General features: G+C 40.3%; 1 protein-coding gene and 1 non-coding gene across 2 annotated transcripts in view; one reads left to right on the top strand and one right to left on the bottom strand.

The window, feature by feature from the left end:
- The first annotated feature begins 1,085 nt into the window (after nucleotides 1–1,085).
- Nucleotides 1,086–18,278, top strand: part of cntrl (centriolin) — a 44,186-nt gene continuing 26,993 nt past the window's right edge. Inside the window, exons 1-11 of the mRNA XM_034871973.1 lie at nucleotides 1,086–1,312; nucleotides 2,042–2,120; nucleotides 2,200–2,306; nucleotides 2,563–2,693; nucleotides 3,878–4,019; nucleotides 5,132–5,318; nucleotides 5,393–5,586; nucleotides 8,010–8,129; nucleotides 11,098–11,296; nucleotides 12,129–12,208; nucleotides 12,697–12,873. Coding sequence (XP_034727864.1) covers nucleotides 2,066–2,120; nucleotides 2,200–2,306; nucleotides 2,563–2,693; nucleotides 3,878–4,019; nucleotides 5,132–5,318; nucleotides 5,393–5,586; nucleotides 8,010–8,129; nucleotides 11,098–11,296; nucleotides 12,129–12,208; nucleotides 12,697–12,873 — 1,392 coding nt within the window. The 5' untranslated portion in view covers nucleotides 1,086–1,312; nucleotides 2,042–2,065. The remainder of the gene's footprint in view (nucleotides 1,313–2,041; nucleotides 2,121–2,199; nucleotides 2,307–2,562; nucleotides 2,694–3,877; nucleotides 4,020–5,131; nucleotides 5,319–5,392; nucleotides 5,587–8,009; nucleotides 8,130–11,097; nucleotides 11,297–12,128; nucleotides 12,209–12,696; nucleotides 12,874–18,278) is intronic.
- trnaa-agc lies at nucleotides 14,140–14,212 on the bottom strand. Its single transcript has one exon. It is a non-coding gene; the product is annotated as a tRNA-Ala (tRNA).

The raw sequence follows: 18,278 nt of genomic DNA, 5'->3' as shown, positions 1-18,278 counted from the left end.
GGTGTTTAAATACTTATTTTCCTCACTGTAAATGTTGAATGTTTTACTGCACTACATTTGTCTAACATCTGTTACATTGTAGATTAAGATTTTTAACATGATAAATTAAATGGTATACGTTGCTATAGATGAGCAAAGGGGCTTCAATTTAAGCAGCTTCAAAGTTAAAAGGCATTGGTAATAAAGCCCAACAATAAGATAAATATAAATATTTGGGTAAATTAAATTTATTTATATATTTTCTTAGATCAGACATCACCAAGCCCTTCTGAAAATTAAAATAAAAGCAAAAGCCCCTGCTCACTGTACATAAGTGTTTTTGAGTACATTTTGACCAATACATTTTTGAATTTGAGGACTTTTTGGTTGCAACAGGGTAGTTTTACCTTGGGGCATTGCTAACTTTTTTTGTTACTTTTTAGAGTACTTCCAGGAGTGCATGCAAACTTTACTAAAATATGGTCATAGTGTACATCTCAACTTAAATATAATGTATATGTCCCGAGATGAATTCCATCTGGTGACTACTGGACTCACACGCATTTATATATATATATATATATATATATATATATATATATATATATATATATATACTGTACATGTAGATAGATATAGGGTCCAAGAGCTTCAGTGCCCAGCATCAGTGGATGATAACGATCTATCAGAGATTCATCCTAACTTTTGGACTGCTCTCAGGATTGTATTTACTCTGCCAGTCACTGTGGCTCATAGTTTTAGTTTGTATTTTCTCTTCTTAGTGTAATAATTAGAGTTACATTAGTGTGTTTTCACATTTATGTGATAAAGGTTTTTGGTTTGGTTTGGTTAATTTATGGATATAAAAAGACAAAAGGATCCGAATGATAACATGTAAAAGCGATGAACACTTTTTTTTATGTTCTCGGGAGAATTTTTCTTATTTAGAATATTATTTCAATAATATTCTATTAGAATATTATTTTTATTCGTACTAATGTTACTCAGTTACATTGTACCCTATGATTTCCCCACTGCTCGTAGATACCGCACGTTTAGGAAACAAAAGGGAAACGTCCGAGTTTATAATGAGACCCTTAATGCGGCCTCCACCTGTCGCTCGAGCTCGCAGTAAACGGCTTTAAGGATTTTTATTAAAAACTTGTTTTTCTGTTTCTGCTATGAAACACACTCACGTCGTATTTTTAAATCAACCACATCTTTTCCTCCAATTCGACTTTTTACAAACTAACGTTATTTCAACCTGTTGTCAGCTGGTTCCCATGGAGACCGAGGATTAACTAACTAACCAACCTGGCAAACGCTAGCAAAGGTAGAGTTACCAATAAACGTCCGTTTGTGTCAGTCACCGGATTCATCACGTTGGACGCCCAGTGGGTCAGTTATCGTAAAGGAGCTGTTAGTTAACTGTTACTGCTAGCTAGTTAGTTAGCACTTTGGGTTTCTATGGTGATCAAACACTAAGGCTAATTTAGGCTCTAGCTAATTGACAACTTAAACTTGCCCCCAGTACGATGGTTTACTGGTTAACGTGTTTAAGTTGACTCTTACCGGTTAACGTCAGCTAGTCCTTAAAAACGAGCTAGTCTAAGTGTTGGGTAGTAGCTAGTGAACTGACTTACATGCAATTAAACCAACAGTGGTGTAACGTTTGCTTACTGATTAGCTAGCTACCTTAGTTAGTTAGGTTAGCTAGTAACTACATTTTTTGTTATATTTATCTTTTTGACTTTTTTTTGTAGTTAACTAGATAGCTAACGTTACTAAAACTACAATTTGGGGCCATAAAAGGAAAGAATGAAAAAGGAAAGAAACTTTTTAGATTGTTTATTTCATGAATACATATTTTGTTTGTATTTATTAAGAAGTATTTATTTTACTATGTCTTATGTTTGATGACTTACATAATACCCAACACTTAGCTACTTACAATTATAATAAGGTTATGGTTAAGGTAGGGTTGTTTGACTTCCTACCAGTCCCACCATCCTCTGTTTAAAGACGGCATCACCACATTTTCTCACCTCTTGTCTGTCTTCAGCCTGTCCAGCTGTCTGGTCCAGAGATGGGGGAGCAGAGGGAGACAGGAGAAGGAGCAGATTCCCAGGGGAACAGAGGAGGTAGAAGAGTACACCTGGACTCAAAGCTTTAATAGCATGTAATAACACAACTTTTATTAAACTCATCTTCCTCTCCTAGGTATCAGGTATATTACAGAGGCATGGTTGTTAAAGCGGACTGGCTGTCAGTCTCTGGCTATGGTTCGTTCTCTAAATCTGTCATCAACTGGAGACAAACCCATCAAGGTCAGAACAAACTGATACTATTACAGTCAATACCACTGGTATTACTGTTGACATTGCATAGTGCTGCTGCTGCCACTACTCCTGGTTAAACGTAACATAGTACATCAACTCAGATACTGTATTTAAGTACAAATTCAAGGTGCTTGGGACTTGATATGCCTCTTGTACTGACATATATCACTTACTACTTACTACTCACTTTGTACTGCACTACATTTGTCTGACAGTTAAGGTTTTATCGGTTTGTGTGTTTCAGTTCATAGAAAACCTACATGGCTGTCAGCGTCTGCAGGTTTTAAACTTGAACCACAACTTGATCCAAAGAATGGAGAGACTGAATGCTCTCACACAGCTGAGAGAGCTGCAGCTGGCCCACAACAACATCCAGTGAGACTCACTCACACACACACGCACGCATGTACACACACACACAAACACACACACACACACACATAGAGAACAGTCTCACAGTGACTAGAATTCACAAACATCCTTTTAATTAATTTTATTACAATTGTGTTCATGATTGTGTTATTTTATCACTGGTCATCTTAGCTTCTTATAATACTGCTTTTTGCCCATTACAGTAATATATCGTAACGTTATGTGTTATTTGTTTTATAGTCTCACATTCCTCCTTCCTCCACAGTGCAGCAAAGGAAGGTCTGGCTAGTCCACACAATATTCCAGTATAGGAGAAAATCGTGCTGTGGCATTTTTTTTAAACCAATCACAATAACCTTGGGCGGTGCTAAACTGAATGCAATAACGGTGCCTCTGTAAAATAGCCTTGGTAAGGAACTTGTTTTAGTGGAACATGTGTACATTCATAAATTGTTTTAGTCAACAACCATCTCACATTGGACAGATAGTCTAGCTAGCTGTCTGGATTTACCCTGCAGAGACCTGAGGAGCAGTTAACCATAGTCCTCATGAATTGACCGGAGTGTAGAATGCCAACACAAAGAAAGTGTAAGGTACCGGACATCCAGCAAAAAATCTGGGTTTATCTGGCGGATCATCTGGCGGCTCCAGAGCATTTACGTAAATTAATCTTTTTCGATATAGACTATTTGTTTCATGGCCAATATATTTCCTGGTGGTCTAGTGGCTAGGATTTGGGACTCTCACCACTGCAGCCCTGGGTTTGATTCATAGTCAGGTAAAACCTTAGCTGCGGGACTATTTCAAAAGCAGATAATGAACTTCCTAGTGCATATTCTCTCACATGTTGCCTAGTGAATTAAAGCGTGAGATGCTGGGTTGTTATTTATTAGAGCATTAATGATCCTATTCAATACGGTTAGCTAAATAAAGTAAACCGCCCTGTTGTTCCTCTATTACACAAATAAATAAACACAGTCCTTAGTGCACATTTCTGCACAAACTACGTAACCCAGTGTAACACTAATATACAGAAAAGTGAAGTGAAGTGAAGTGAAGTGAAGTGTGTGTGTGTGTGTGTGTGTGTGTGTGTGTGTGTGTGTGTGTGTGTGTGTGTGTGTGTGTGTGTGTGTGTGTGTGTGTGTGTGTGTGTGTGTGTGTGCGCGCGCGCGCGTGCGCGTGCATAGGCGGATTGAAGGACTGGAACTCATGTCCAGTCTGCAGCATCTGAACTTATCCCACAACAGGATCAACCACATTCCTTTGTGGCTGCCGAAGAAACTGCACTCACTACACACACTCCACCTGCAACACAACCTCATCACATCTGTGAGTACAGGTCAACTGTGTGTGTATGGGTGTGGGTATAAGATTGCGTTCAGAGCTAGGCCTGCACCATTAATCGTTATAAAATCGCAATCTTGATTCACCCGTTTGCAATTTAATTTTTAAATAAATTAGATTTTTTTTAATGACGTTGATTCTCATTTAATTTTTACGAGCCGACTACATCACAAACGCTACTACTAGCCCTGGGTATCCTGCTCTGCCTTTGAGAAAAATGAAAGCTCAGACGGGCCGTTCTAGAATGATGTGCTTATGCATATCAGCTAATGGAACCCAGCTGCCGCAACAGTGTTGTTAGCCAATAGCGGTTAGCAGGGTTTTGACTACTTGGTCTACCAGAACTGACAGTGACGCTCTATTTATTTTTCACCTTGAGTAGTACTGCAATTTACCTGTCTGATCACAGAAGATGACGGATGGAGATAGTCTCGACTTTTCCATCTTGTTTTTCTAACCTGACTGTTACATGCCGCTCTATTTATTTATTCTAAAAGGAATGTATCATCTTACCAATAACTATTAACATTTATTTGCACTCGTCCCTACGTTCTGTACTACAACTTTTGCACAAGAATTTTCTTTAGGATGAATAAAGTTTTGTGTTCATTTATAATGTGATGAATAAGACCCCGCCCATTTGGGTATCACTGAAGTTACCAGATGACAAATATAAACACCCCAATCTTTAAATATGTGGCCCTATTTGTGGCCTTATTGCTCATTTTCCCTAAAGTTTAATTAGACTAATATTATATCATTTATTCTGATGTTAGCGGCATACATTAGGCAATACAAGGCATCTCTCCATAAAAAATAACTGCGAGAAACCCTGAGGTTCATCTCTCGATTAACAGTGAAACATATTTGCTCAATATCACAGTTTCTCAGTCTGAGTGTGTCTTCTTAAAATGTCTTTTTCTGTCTAACCAACAGTCCAAAACCACCCCGAAGATAGTAAATTTATTTAGATATTATATAGAGAAACAATTTGAGACTAGTTGACAATATCTTTTGATCATTTTGATAAATGACTTAAACTTTGCATTGATTATCAGAAAAAAATGATTTCAGTTATCTGTATCTTGTCTTATCAGCTGTATGAAGTATCAAGACTGCGTTCTCTGAGCAGCCTATCAGAGCTGTCGGTATCAGGAAACCCCGCCTCTTCGCTGCCACACTCCCGCTTCTTTCTGCTCTACCACGTCAGGACTCTGGACAGGCTGGACGACCTGCCAATCACCCAGGAGGAGAGAAGAGACGCCCACCAACGCTTCAGCGCCAGTACGTCATTTATATTATACAAACACTCAAAAAAACTTAAAATATCTGATGATTTTCTTGTTGTTTGTGATCAGAGGAGCTGGAGCGTCTGCAGCATGAGGTGGACAGCAGCCAATCAGAACTTAACAGGCTGCAGAGGGAGCAGCTGGCTGCAGTGACTCAACTCCACCAGCAGGAGGAAACAAACCAAACACTGACTGCTCACACAGAAACACAACAACACACACACACACTGCGGGAGCTGGAGCTTCACACCAAGAGTCAGCTGGTAGGACACCCACACACACACCCACACACACTAAGGCTGTCAAAACTGGCCAAAAATTACGTTAGAATATTTGTTCTAAAAAAAACAGAGGTTTGAATATATTCAAATATTTATTTTGCTCATTATGTCCTCAAGAAGGCAAACCAACACCACGCAGACTACTCATGTAGGTATATTTATATGAACATAAGAATGTATTTTGAAAGATATACATACGTAACGTTAGACCTTTTCTCCCTCTCTCTGGAGTGTGCAGGACGTAGACGTGACGTGGATAACTCAGCAGTCACGGGGCGGCAAGAGACTCGGTTGTTGGTCATAAACAACCGAGTCTCTTCCCGTTCCATTAATATGTCCAACAAGTTTATCGTTGGCTTTTACCGACAGATTTCTTGTTGTCTCTGCAGTTAAAGATATATGTTAGGGTCTTTGTGCCGTCTTCTTCGCCCCCCTTGTTTGATTACTTCCGGTACCAATAGCTGCGTGATAGAACGTCATCAACCCACTTGCTCGCTGTTAATTCTCTCCGTCCGTTCATGGGCATTGGAAAAATATTTTACCCAGTGAAAACGTCATCATTCACGTCACTTCATGAGGGAATCAGAGGTGGGAAACTAGGGCTAGATTTAGCTAACAGAGTTTCCCAGTTGGTGACGTATTGTTGACAACTGATGTACAGAAACACAATCAATCAAATGTGCTGAAAGGTTAGAAACTAGGGCTGGGCAATTAAGCGCTTTATTACCGTGTTAACTCATTGATTAATTAACGTCGACAAATATTTTATTGCGAATTAACGCATTTTATTGTAAAAGTCTGTTGCTGACTGCTGCCTTGCTTACAGGAACCGTAAAAGAAAAGAATTGGCGGGTAAACAAACTTACAAACACGAAGAAGGGTACGGAACTTTTACATGGCCATTTTCATTTTAAAGTTATTCCAGACAGTTGACAGTCAACAGAACCAAAGTTATTTGTAACCACTGCATGATTGCATTTTCTTATCACTGGAGTATTTCCAGTGTGAAAACGGCAGACAACGTTAGATGCAGCGTGTGTATAAGTTTATGGAAATTATCGATAAACAGGCAAAAGAAGCTAACAAATGCCATGGCAAAGTGGATAGCTACAGACTGCAGGCCAATTAGTGTTGTGGAGGACATGGGTCTGAGAGACATTCAAGAATTGCCACAAATGACGGCAGTTTTGAGGTTCCCTCAAGGCGAACCATCACAAGAAGAACACACGAGTTGTATGAAAAGGAGAGGACTGCAAAAGCAAAAAGTTCACAACGTGCACTCACTGTTGCTCTCACTGGGGACTGCTGGACATCACTGGGTAACCAAAACGACCTTGATTATCAGGTAAACCATGCGATTAATTGGAATTACAGCGTGTTGCGCAGCTCTATTAGAAACATTGCCTAAATATAGAAAATTCAGGCATGCATATAATATATTTTTCCAATGTCCACAATGTGCTATTGATTTATACTAAACAAAGTTATAAACGCAAAACGTTTGTTCTTGCCCCCCATTTTTCATGAGCAGATTTTTTCTATGAACCCAATAGGCTTATTTCTCTCCAAAATTGTTCACAAATCTGTCTAAATCTGTGTTAGACACACACACACACACACACACACACACACACACACACGCACACCCATACACACACTCTTGACCTGTACTCACAGATGTGATGAGGTTGTGTTGCAGGGGGAGTGTGTGTAGTGAGTGCAGTTTCTTCGGCAGTCACACAGGAATGTGGTTGATCCTGTAGTTGGATAAGTTCAGATGCTGTAGACTGGACATGAGCTCTCTCCTTCAATCCGCTTACACAAACACACACACACACACACACACACACACACACATTAACACACAAGACTGAAAGCATTATCCCGTCCAGGCTTGCACCTGGTGGTGAAAATAACTGTCCTGTTTCTTTTTCTTCTTATTCACCTGTCTTGTACATCTAGCCCCGCCCTCCTCTCTTTCTGCTGGGCGTGGTCTGTCAGGTGACCTCACGTTAACATTCAATCTGCCATCATCCCTAGCTTCCTAAGACTCTTTCTGTGTGACCCCAGTTAGCTTCAAACTTAGCTGTGTGTCTGTGTGTCTGTCTGTTTGTGTGTGTGATTGTCAGCCATATTTAGTGTGTTTTGACCTGCAGTGTTAAGCATGTTATATCTCCTGTAAATGATCAATTCTAAAAACACGCTCACTATTAAAGTGACTGTTCTTAGATATTGAGTATGACATAGAAACAGACATACAGAAACAGACATAAAGAACCTGCATTTTTTACTCTCTCATTTGACTGATTTTGAATCAGTTTTGGTTTACTGTGTGTTTAAAAAAAAGTTCCTGCTGTTAAAACTTGTTGCTTCTTTCACAATAAAACTTTTCTGTGTGTCTTCAGTTGGAAAAGACGACAGCCGAGCTGACCAGAGCCTTACACAAACTGTATGAGCTGGAGCAGGAGTTGACTTTCTACAAGATAGATGCCAAACTTAACCCTCTGCCCGAAAGCAACATACAGGTAACAATAACACACATATTTCTATTCAATTCAATTTTATTTATAGTATCAATTCACAACAAGAGTTATCTCAAGACACTTTACAGATAGAGTTGGTCTAGAAAACACTCTAGAATTTACAAGGACCCAACACCTCTAGTAATTCCAACAACAGCAAGCATTTAGTGCGACAGTGGCAAGGAAAAACTCCCTTTTAGGAATAAACAGACAAGTAGCAGGACCACAGCGACAGCTGCAACCATGATTTTGGTGCCTCCCTGATCCAAGGAAACATGCTGGGTGAAAAAGAACATGAGGACTCCCCAGAGCTAGGTTAGTAACAGGCATTTCTGGGACATGGATACACACAAATCGAAAGAGAGAGCAGAGAGGAGCTCAGTGATTCAAAGGAAGTCCCCCAGCAGTCTAAAACTATTACAACATAACTAAGAGAGTCGGATAAAGACAGGGGGCTGGTCGGGCTGTGCTGCCCTGCCTCCCTCTAGTTTGATTATATTATTGATTCTTTGGTAAATTAATCTGACGATTATGACGAGAAGGAGGTGGGCCATGCTTGGCGGACGTTGCGACTCCTCACTCTCTAACTATAAGCTTTATCACAGAAGAGAGTTTTTAGTTTACTCTTAAATGTGGTGACGGTGTCTGCCTCCTGAACGCAGAGTGGGAGCTGTTTCCACAGGAGAGGGGGCCTGGTAGCTGAAAGCTCTGGCTCACATTCCACTTTTAAAGACTCTAGGAACCGCAAGTAACTCTGCAATTTGGGAGCACAGTGCTCTAGAGGGACAATAAGGTATTATGAGCTCTTCAAGATATCATTGTGCTTCACCATTTAGAGCTTCATAGGTAAGGAGGGATTTTAAATGTAATCCTGGATTTTACAGGAAGCAAATGCAGAGAAGGCAATACAGGAGAAATAAGATCTAATTTCTTAGTTCTTGTCAGAACATGCGCTGCAGCATTCTGGATCAGCTGGAGAGTCTTGAGGGACTTATTTCAGCATTCTGATAATAAGGAATTACAAAAGTCCAGCCTAGAAGAAACAAATGCATGGACTAGTTTTTCAGCATTGTTTTGAGACAGGATGTTCCTAATATTGGCAATGTTTTCAAAGATGTTCTTTGAAAACATTGCTCGTTTTAAGTGTGCGTTAATGGATAAATTCTGATAAAAAATAACTTTTTGGCCTTTGGGCTATATATAAACAAACTATACTGTGTTACAGTTAAGAAATCAATGAACGACTGCAGAGAAAATTACATAACATTTCTGCATGTAACAAAACTTTTTTTAACTCAGAAAAAAAGATGGTGGGTTGGCTGTTTAGTAAAATAGGGTTAGCACTGTCAACTTGCACTCGAATGGCAAAACCCCCACAGCTCCTCAGGGTAAAGGACCCACAGCCCGTCCTTTACCCTGAAGAGCTGTGTTCAGCATGTTCAGGTGCGCTGTCTACCAAAAAGTGTAGCTTTTCCAGCCACTCTGGCTGTTCCCGCCCAGGAAATGTGAGCCCTTTGCTGCCCAGGAAGGTTTTCACTTCTTCCAGACATGCCGCAAAGCGTTTTTTAGCACCTTGCCATCGGACTTTGTTGTGCAGCAGGAGATCAGAATGTGTGCTTTCCAGCTCATCCAGTAACGAACGGAACTGACGGTGATTTAAACCTTATGCCATTATTTTGCTCACAATCTGAATGACAACATTCATTATTTCTGTGCATTCTGGAGGAAATGTTTGAGCACACAGTGCTTCTTGGTGCAGGATGCAGTGAAAATTCAGCAACATTCTGTCCAGTACTTCTACAGGAAAGCCACAAAGCCCTTGTGCGCTCCTGTCATACTCGGTGCCCCGTCTGTAGCCACTGACACCAGGTGGGTGGTGTTTATTCCTTTTGCTCTTAAACAATTCAAGACAGCCTCACAGACGTCCTCCCCCCGAGTTTGGCCTTTTTGTGTTATCAACTCGATCATTTCTTCTTGTGGCCCAGTCAAGTTTACATACCGGCAGAACAGCGCTATTTGTTCAATATCACCTTTGTCTTTAGATTCATCACAGGCAATTGAGTAGGCCACAGCTGAATTGATGTCTTTAATTTGCTGTACAAACTAAAATAAAATACAATTTAATTTAATATTAATTAATTATTTTTTAAAAGCTGAGCCGCATCAGAGGGATCAAAGAGCCGCATGTGGCTCCGGAGCCGCGGGTTGCCGACCCCTGGCCTAGAGGAAGCATATATAAGGTTAATAGAATTGGTCCAAGCACTGAGCCTTGTGGAACGCCATGGCTAACTTCGGAGTACCTGGAGGATTTATTGTTAACATTAACAAACTGAGATTGATCAGATAAATAGGACGTAAACCAGCTTAATGTGATTCCTTTAATGCCAACTTAATGTTCCAGTCTCTGTAACAGGATGGTATGGTCAGTGGTTTCAAATGCAGCACTAAGATCTAGTAAAACAAGTACGGGTTCAGGTCTTTTGTCTGAAGCAGTTAGAAAGTCGTTAGTAATTTTCACCAGTGCCATCTCTGTGCTATGATGCATTCTAAATCTTGACTGAAAGTCCTCAAACTATTGCTAAATGGAAAATTCCATAACTGATTAGCGACTGCCTTCTCAGGGATCTTAAAGAGAAAGGGAAGATTAGATATTAGGTCTTTAGACCTCAGGGTCAAGAGTAGGCTTTTTCAGAAGAAGAAGAAGAGTTTTGTGAAGAATGTGTTGTCCAATACTGGATTTTAGAGTTGATAGAGATCAGATAACAATATATTGGATGATCTTTATTTTTTATTATATAAATGTACTACTTATAAACTCTGTGTGATTGTCAGCCATATTTAGTGTCTTTTGACCTGCTATCAGGATATCCAGCCTGAATGGGGTTATACTTCATACTGAGATTTGATTATTAAACAAAATAATTTACAAATGTCAAACAGTTATACGTGTTTCCCTTGCCTGTGTCATCAGGAAGTAGTCAACGTGGACTCTGTAGCCGAGAGTCCATACATCGGCAAGGCTCTTCACATCAGAAACACCATCACCTCCGCTCCCCAAAACTCCTCATCCTCCTTCCTGCAGACACAGGAGGGTTCAGACCTTCACACTGACATGGGAACATCACACCCCTTTCTGGAAGACTGCAAAACAGAGCAGACTAAAGGTAAGGGCAGAAAGATTTCTGCTTTAAAGACTCCATTGGACATGTGTGGTGAGAGAAAAATTGTCTGCAGAACAGCCGTACCTCAGGTGAGTTTGGTTGGTGCTTTGGGAGGGGAAGAGACACCCTTTTGAGTTTTATAATACAACAACTTTGTAGGTTGTAGGGGAATTAGCTCAAATGGTAGCGTGCTCGCTTAGCATGTAAGAGGTAGTGGGATCGATGCCCGCGTTCTTTAAAAGATTGATTTTCCTGTGTTTTTGGTCAGAGGCAAATTTGATTGAATTTCAGAGCAAATTACTGTGTCTAACTGGTATAAAAATCCCATCCAAGTGATTGGATTACAAGTCAATACAGGGATTTACAAACAGTAACTTAACACAGCTCTTATAAGGCAACCTATAAGTGAAGTAAAGCACACAGATGATAATGAATGAAAAATACAGCGTGTAAAACATTTTACATTGTTTCGAAGAGATTTTTTTATAATTAAGAAAGCCCTCTTTCTTGACAAGAAGATATGAAAGAATATAGCAACTCAATGGGAATGGGTTTTGAACCCATGCATGGAGTGCAAAAGGATTAGCAGTCCATAGTCTTAACCACTGAGCCACCTCGTCAGCAGTTTCTGCTATGAGATTGCGTAATTTGTACAGAACAGCGGTGCGTTATCCCAGATCCCCTCCCAGAACTGTACCAGAATGTTTGGTGTCACTGCTTTTCAGACTGTAGTCAGTGTCTTAATATCAATATTCTAAATGTTGTTTTATTGTGTCTGTGTGTGTGTGTGTGTGTGTGTGTGTGTGTGTGTGTGTGTGTTTGTGTTTGTGTTTGTGTAAAGTTGACCTGCAGTTGACCCATCAGACAGAGCTGAAGACAGAACGCGAACCCAGAATGCCAAAGGAAACCAAATCACGACAGGTAGTCTTTAGTTTCCTTTATCTGATGGATAATTGTTGTCAGGCTTAACGCTGGGATAAAGCCGGACATGCGATGTCCTTCCCTTCTCCCTTTCCCTGCTATCGGGGCTAAGCGCCACCCAGGACAGTTGGGATTGGTTTAAAGAATTACAAACAAGCCAAAGTTTTTTTTTCCTTTTACCAGAATAAATAGGTAAACTCCATTGTTGACACAGTGCTGTGGAAACAGGTCTAGGTCTATAACTCTAGACTGTTAATAATTGTTATATTTACATCTTTTCATCAAAGAGCTCCGTGCTGTTGTCTTATTCACGACTGCCATGTTTTTAAGCCAATATGAAATGCAAATTAGAAGTGAAACTAAATCTAAACTGAACTTTTCAGTTTACATTAAAACTTTACAGGAAACCTTTTATTATTTTTCACCTGAAAACCACAAAGTCAATGCTATTTTCAGCTGTGTCTGAATTGACACTTTTATCAATTCAGCAGGAGGTGCTGTGTTGTCTCTTCAGTAAACTGTCCGTCCTGGAACAGCTGAGAGACGAAGCTGACGAGACAAAAAGACAGATGGACAGACAGACAGAAGAGAGTAGGAAGGCAGAGAGAGAGACAGAAGAGCTGGAGACACAACTACTGACACTGGACACCACAGACCCTCAACATGTGAGTGTTATTACAGTGATTTGTGGTTCCGCGTGGAATCTATGCTGCAGGTATGTGGGTATGTTTGTGTAAATATGGACCCTACATTGCCATACCCTGACTGGACATGGTGATTGGTCTCTTGGACGTGGCTAGTCAACGTTGCATTTCCTTCTACTCATTTCTGGGTTCTACTTCTCCGTGAACAACATGAATTGGAGAGGGTTAACTTTTCCTTCTACAGCTTTCCGACCATGGTCAGAAAGCACAGGGGAGATACTTTGTTTCCATATCCACCGCCGAAGTTGGTACCCGTTCCGGAGCACTCTCTCACTCACTTAACCCACTCTCCCCCCCCACTCACACATACCGACTCTGCTGTTCTCTTAAAGAATTAGCCAGAACAACGCAGACACACCAGCACACAAGTATAAATCCCTACAACGGTGTAGGCCACTCACATAGGCGTGTAAAGCCTACATACTACTATATACCAGCCCTAAAGGTGTTCTAAGCGATGTTGGGTGACAGCACTTCTTGTTGATGTTCAAAGTATTTTAAAACCAAACAAGGCTAGCTCGCTCCTCCCTCATCCTTTTCCCCTCCCTTCCATGCTTCCTCTCATTAACCCCCCACCCCCAAATCCTTTTGGTCGGTTATTGGCTGGAACAGTGAAAGACTGTTTTTTATGTTTAGTGGAGGAATGTACTACGAAGCAAGATTTGGAGTTAATGAGGTAACTTCAGGTTCAACCCAGGGTTTTGTGTATCACAACGGTGGATCGCTTGCTACTGGGTTTAATCCCATGGTAACTAATGCTGAACACATTGCATAGAGCACCTTTAATCTATACAAATACATTAGATTTTATAAAATGGGCATAGGTTTTATGTAAAATGTGAAAAGTAACTGCTGCTGTCAGAAAAATATAGAAAAGTAAGATTTTCAATATTATAGAAGTCTAGCATAAAAGAAAAATACTCAAGTGAATTACAAGTTAATGTAGCTGTCCATCACTGTAAAAAATGCATTTAGTTTAATACTGGGGTTAATTTATACATTTTATTTTTGCATTTATTAATTTGTTTCAGCAATAATCTATTATATATTTATGTATGCATTTATTTATTTATGACTTCCTGTACTTATTAATAGGATGCTTCCTGTTTGTTGTTGTGGTTAACATTTTAAATATTGTGATCTGAATCTTTGAGCTCATAGTTTGAATTCTCCAGCTGGAATCCACACTGACCGCAGAAGTGGAGAGAGTAAAGGGTTAAAAGAGTTTGGAGAATGCGGGCATCGATCCCGCTACCTCTCGCATGCTAAGCGAGCGCTCTACCATTTGAGCTAATTCCCCTATCTAGAAGCTGCACTGAAAATCTCCCGTCTGACCCCTGCCTTCCTTTCTCCTATCCCTCCATGCTCATGTGTCTTAAAAGAGATTACTGTCCTGTTCTAAAAAAACTCTGCTGCTCTGGCCTCTGGTTCTGTTGTGAATCTTTACCCATGTTCAGAGAAACTACAGAAACAATAGGTTGTCGCCTCTTTAAGAAGCTCTGACCCCTCCCTTGAGATCCCCCCCTCTTAGGGGCTGGGTCTTCCTAGTTTTATGCTCTCTCATTGGCTGGGAGAAAGATTTCCTGTGTTGATTCAAAGAGAGGGGAAAGAAGAGGAAAGGAAGGGAAGTTTGTAACGAAAAGAAGAACAGAGAGATGAAGAAATAAATGTATTCTGGAACTGAGAGGAGGAGGTGAGATGTTGTTGTTTATTGTGATCTGATAGAGTGATAGAATGGAGGAGGGGGAGGAGGAAGGACATGATGTTACCCAGCAGCCGTGTTTGGTCTCTGGGGACTAGACTGTTAGACTGAACTGATTATGTGAGTACACAAATACCTCTCTGTGTCTGTATTTTGTTCACACTGGTAAAGTGACCAAACAAAGTATCATGACGCATTCAAAGACCTCTGATTAAATCCACTTGTGTTTCTAAGTGTGCTGTTGATGTACACTGTTGTCCCACAATGCAGTGCAAAGGAAATACAGGAGCCGCTCCCAGCTGGAGACATGAAAACAAAATGTGGATGTTGATCTTAAAAAACTTGTAATAATGTAGATAGAACATACTGTACTGTATTAGCAGGTAATGTGTGTATTCTTTAACCATGTTAGCACCATCTGCCAGTGATTACATTTACACTATGTTTTCATTTCATGTCGGAACTACTCCAGCGTCTCTGAGCCCCCAAAAAGGATACATTTGGAAAAACTGTTGCCCCAGTTACGTACACTTATTTAGTTTCAGTAACAGTTTCACCTTACTGTTGGTCCAAGCAAATAAATCCCACGTCTTACTAATCGCCTTTGTTGTTCTTTCTTGAACTTAATTCTGTATTTCAAATATATCCATCCATAATGATTTAAAAATTATTTTACTTAGCATTTACACTTTTTGAGTGCATGCCAGGCTAAGGCATAGGGTCCGGCGTAGGGTCTGTAACTCCACGTACCTACATACAGTACGTACCCATCCGCATTGATTTTAAGCAGAAGCATAAACTGGCCTTTAGACTACTGTAGCACATGTAAGGAGAGTGGTGAGGGAGAGGGGAGTGAACTTTAGAGTGGAGACAGATACAGGAGGCCAAGTAGGTCAGAGGCTTATTTTTGGTGCCCTGCTTGCATGACAGGGGAATTAGCTCAAATGGTAGAGCGCTATCTTAGCATGTGAGAGCTAGTGGGATTGATGCCCGCAATCTCCACAAGAGTTTTGACCTTTTCGTCACTCCACCTTCTGAGAGCAGAGACACAAACATTGTTTGAAATCTCCAGCCATTGTTGCACTTCTCGCTCCTCTTTGATCCTCTAGCAGTACTGTCAATCCCATCATATTAAATGTTGTCATAGACCACATAACTAGTGTAATTTTAAATGGGAACTTTTGTATTCTTCAACCTAGACCCTTTTTCCCCTGTCTTTTAGTGTCTAAGTCACTAATAGGGACAACAATGTTTGAAATTGGTCCAGTATTAAGCGAGAAGGCTGCAAAATGCAATCACAAAAATGTAAACCTACGGGGCAATTACGAACTGTCCATTTACAAACTGTCAATTTACAAGTCAAGTCAACTTTATTGTCAATTCTGCAATATGTGCCAGACATACAGAGCAATTTAAAATACTTTTCTCTCCAACCCACAGTGCAATATGGACACGTACAACAAAAATAATGTAAAATATAAGAAATATATAAAATACAGATTAAAAAAACATAAGTAATATATACATATAAGATAAAGGGGAGGGGGGGACCAGTCATGTGAGCCATGTGTAACCAGTCTTTTAAAGCACTTAATGATGTTGTGGGGTCAGTGCAATGCGGCAATTGTCATTGAAAATGGATGGAGTGGTCTTCTTTGGAACAGGAATGATGGTGGTGGCTTTGAAGCATGACGGAACGAAAACCTAACTCAGAGAAGCATTGAAGATGTTTGTGAAGACATCTTCAATGTCCTTCAGCACACAACCAAGGATTTTGTCTGGGTCTACAGCCTTGTGGGTATTGATCTTGGATAGGGTTGTGGTCTTGGTTGTGGGGAGGGGGGTGGTTTTGCTGTGGGTGCATGCTGTTGTGTGCTTCAAACCTGGCAAAGAAGCTGTGCATTTTGGTGAACTTGACTTTCCTGATGCCACAAGACAGGTTGACCCTTGCTGTTCTCAGGCCAGCTGCAATCCCAACTCTGAAGGCGGCATTCCTGGCCCTCAATATTCCTGGCCCTGAGCCCTCCTGGCTCTTTTCTTTATTTTTTTTTTAAATATACAACTAAACAACATACATCTTCAACATAAGAGGAATGTAGCACATTATAGATGTGAAAGCAGTTTTAAATAGCCAATGTGACAATAAAATTTGTTTTGGTTAAAATCAACAAATAATTGTGATAATTAATCGTGATCTTAATATTAATCATGATTATCATTTTGGCCATAATCGTACAGCCCCAAGCCCATGGGCTCTACATTCACTAAAAGTGCTGTATTATTGCCCCTTATGACCTCATAAGGAGCAAGATTCCAGATCGGCCCTTCTGAGCTTTCAATTTCTCAAAGGCAGCGCAGGATAACCAGGGCTCAAACCAAAGGACGGCTGGGGGAATGCATATTAATCTTCAAAAAAACATCATTAAGTGAAATTTTCATGTCATGGGCCTTTAACTTTTTTTAACTTCGGTCTGTTTGTTATTGTGCCTAACTATGTCTCGCTCACGGAGAAGTCTAGTCTGAAGTCTTGCAAGAGGTGACTTGTTGCCATAAGACAGAGGAGTAAGTTGGAAAGAGAAGTGTCAGGAAGAGTTTGTTGTCTTGGACTACAGAAAGCGTAGCTTAGTGTTATCAAACCGTTTTTACATGTTATGACGGATTTAGATGATTTCAACATTGTGGATAAGTCCAGTCTCCAGTGCAAGATTTAAGAACAAGACTCTGAAAAGAGACTTGCCAAAGAAAATTGTCAGTTGTTGTTGTCCTCATTAGTCACGCAGGACCTTTTTATACCTGAAGGTCTGAAACAAGGTCTAGACCAAGGTTTATGTTTTTGTCACGTTGTATACATTTGATCTGGTTAGTTTTTGGTTTCACACTGCAGTTAAGCAAGTGCAGTGAACAACTACTGTACACATGACATTACTACGTCCTGTAGTCATCACATACATGAGCTGCGTTTCCCTTTACTTGTCACTCCTCAATGTCAAGTGTAGTGCAGATTTGAGTCACGCATGAGTCACTTTGCAACGAGTGAAGTTTTGTGTTGTGTATGCGTCACTTCGCAACAAGTAGCCTACTAGATGCTAACAAGAGACTTTTGTAATGTCAATACAGTAAAAATACACATTCCTAACTAAGTTTGTTCACTGCCGGCTTCAAGCTAGCAATCAAACACATCAAAGGTTGTCAGTTAAATGGCGTATTGAGCTAACATTAGCAGTCAAACAACCATAGATAGCTATAACGTTTTGACCCAACTCTCATCAGGTATGATGCGTTATGCCGTAAACCGTTTAAATCTTAGCATGCACAACTCAAATCTGCACTCGACTTACATCGGGGAGTGACACTTGATTGGTTTGTTGACGGGCTTCCTCTCCTATCCTCACCTGTGATCCTCTCTCTGGTGTCAGACAGTTTTTCCAACTGGCTGCCGCTCACCCTGTGCCACTGCGGCTCTTTTTGTTTTATTGCGTTTTTGAGAAGCAAGACACAAGATCTTTACCTGGGTTTGAGGAGCTGCAGCATTTATTTAGAGACAAACTGAAACCCATACTGTACACTTACCACCACTAAACAAGGAAATTGCAAATGAATTTGCTAATGTGATAAGCAACAGCTATCTGCTTTCATGCTAAGCATTGAGCAATTCCTTAAAAGA

Source organism: Etheostoma cragini, chromosome 5 (genome assembly GCF_013103735.1).
Source record: "Etheostoma cragini isolate CJK2018 chromosome 5, CSU_Ecrag_1.0, whole genome shotgun sequence".
Taxonomy (NCBI): domain Eukaryota; kingdom Metazoa; phylum Chordata; class Actinopteri; order Perciformes; family Percidae; genus Etheostoma; species Etheostoma cragini.
The sequence above is the reverse complement of the archived record's forward strand: the minus strand, read 5'-3'. Positions and strand labels throughout refer to the sequence as shown.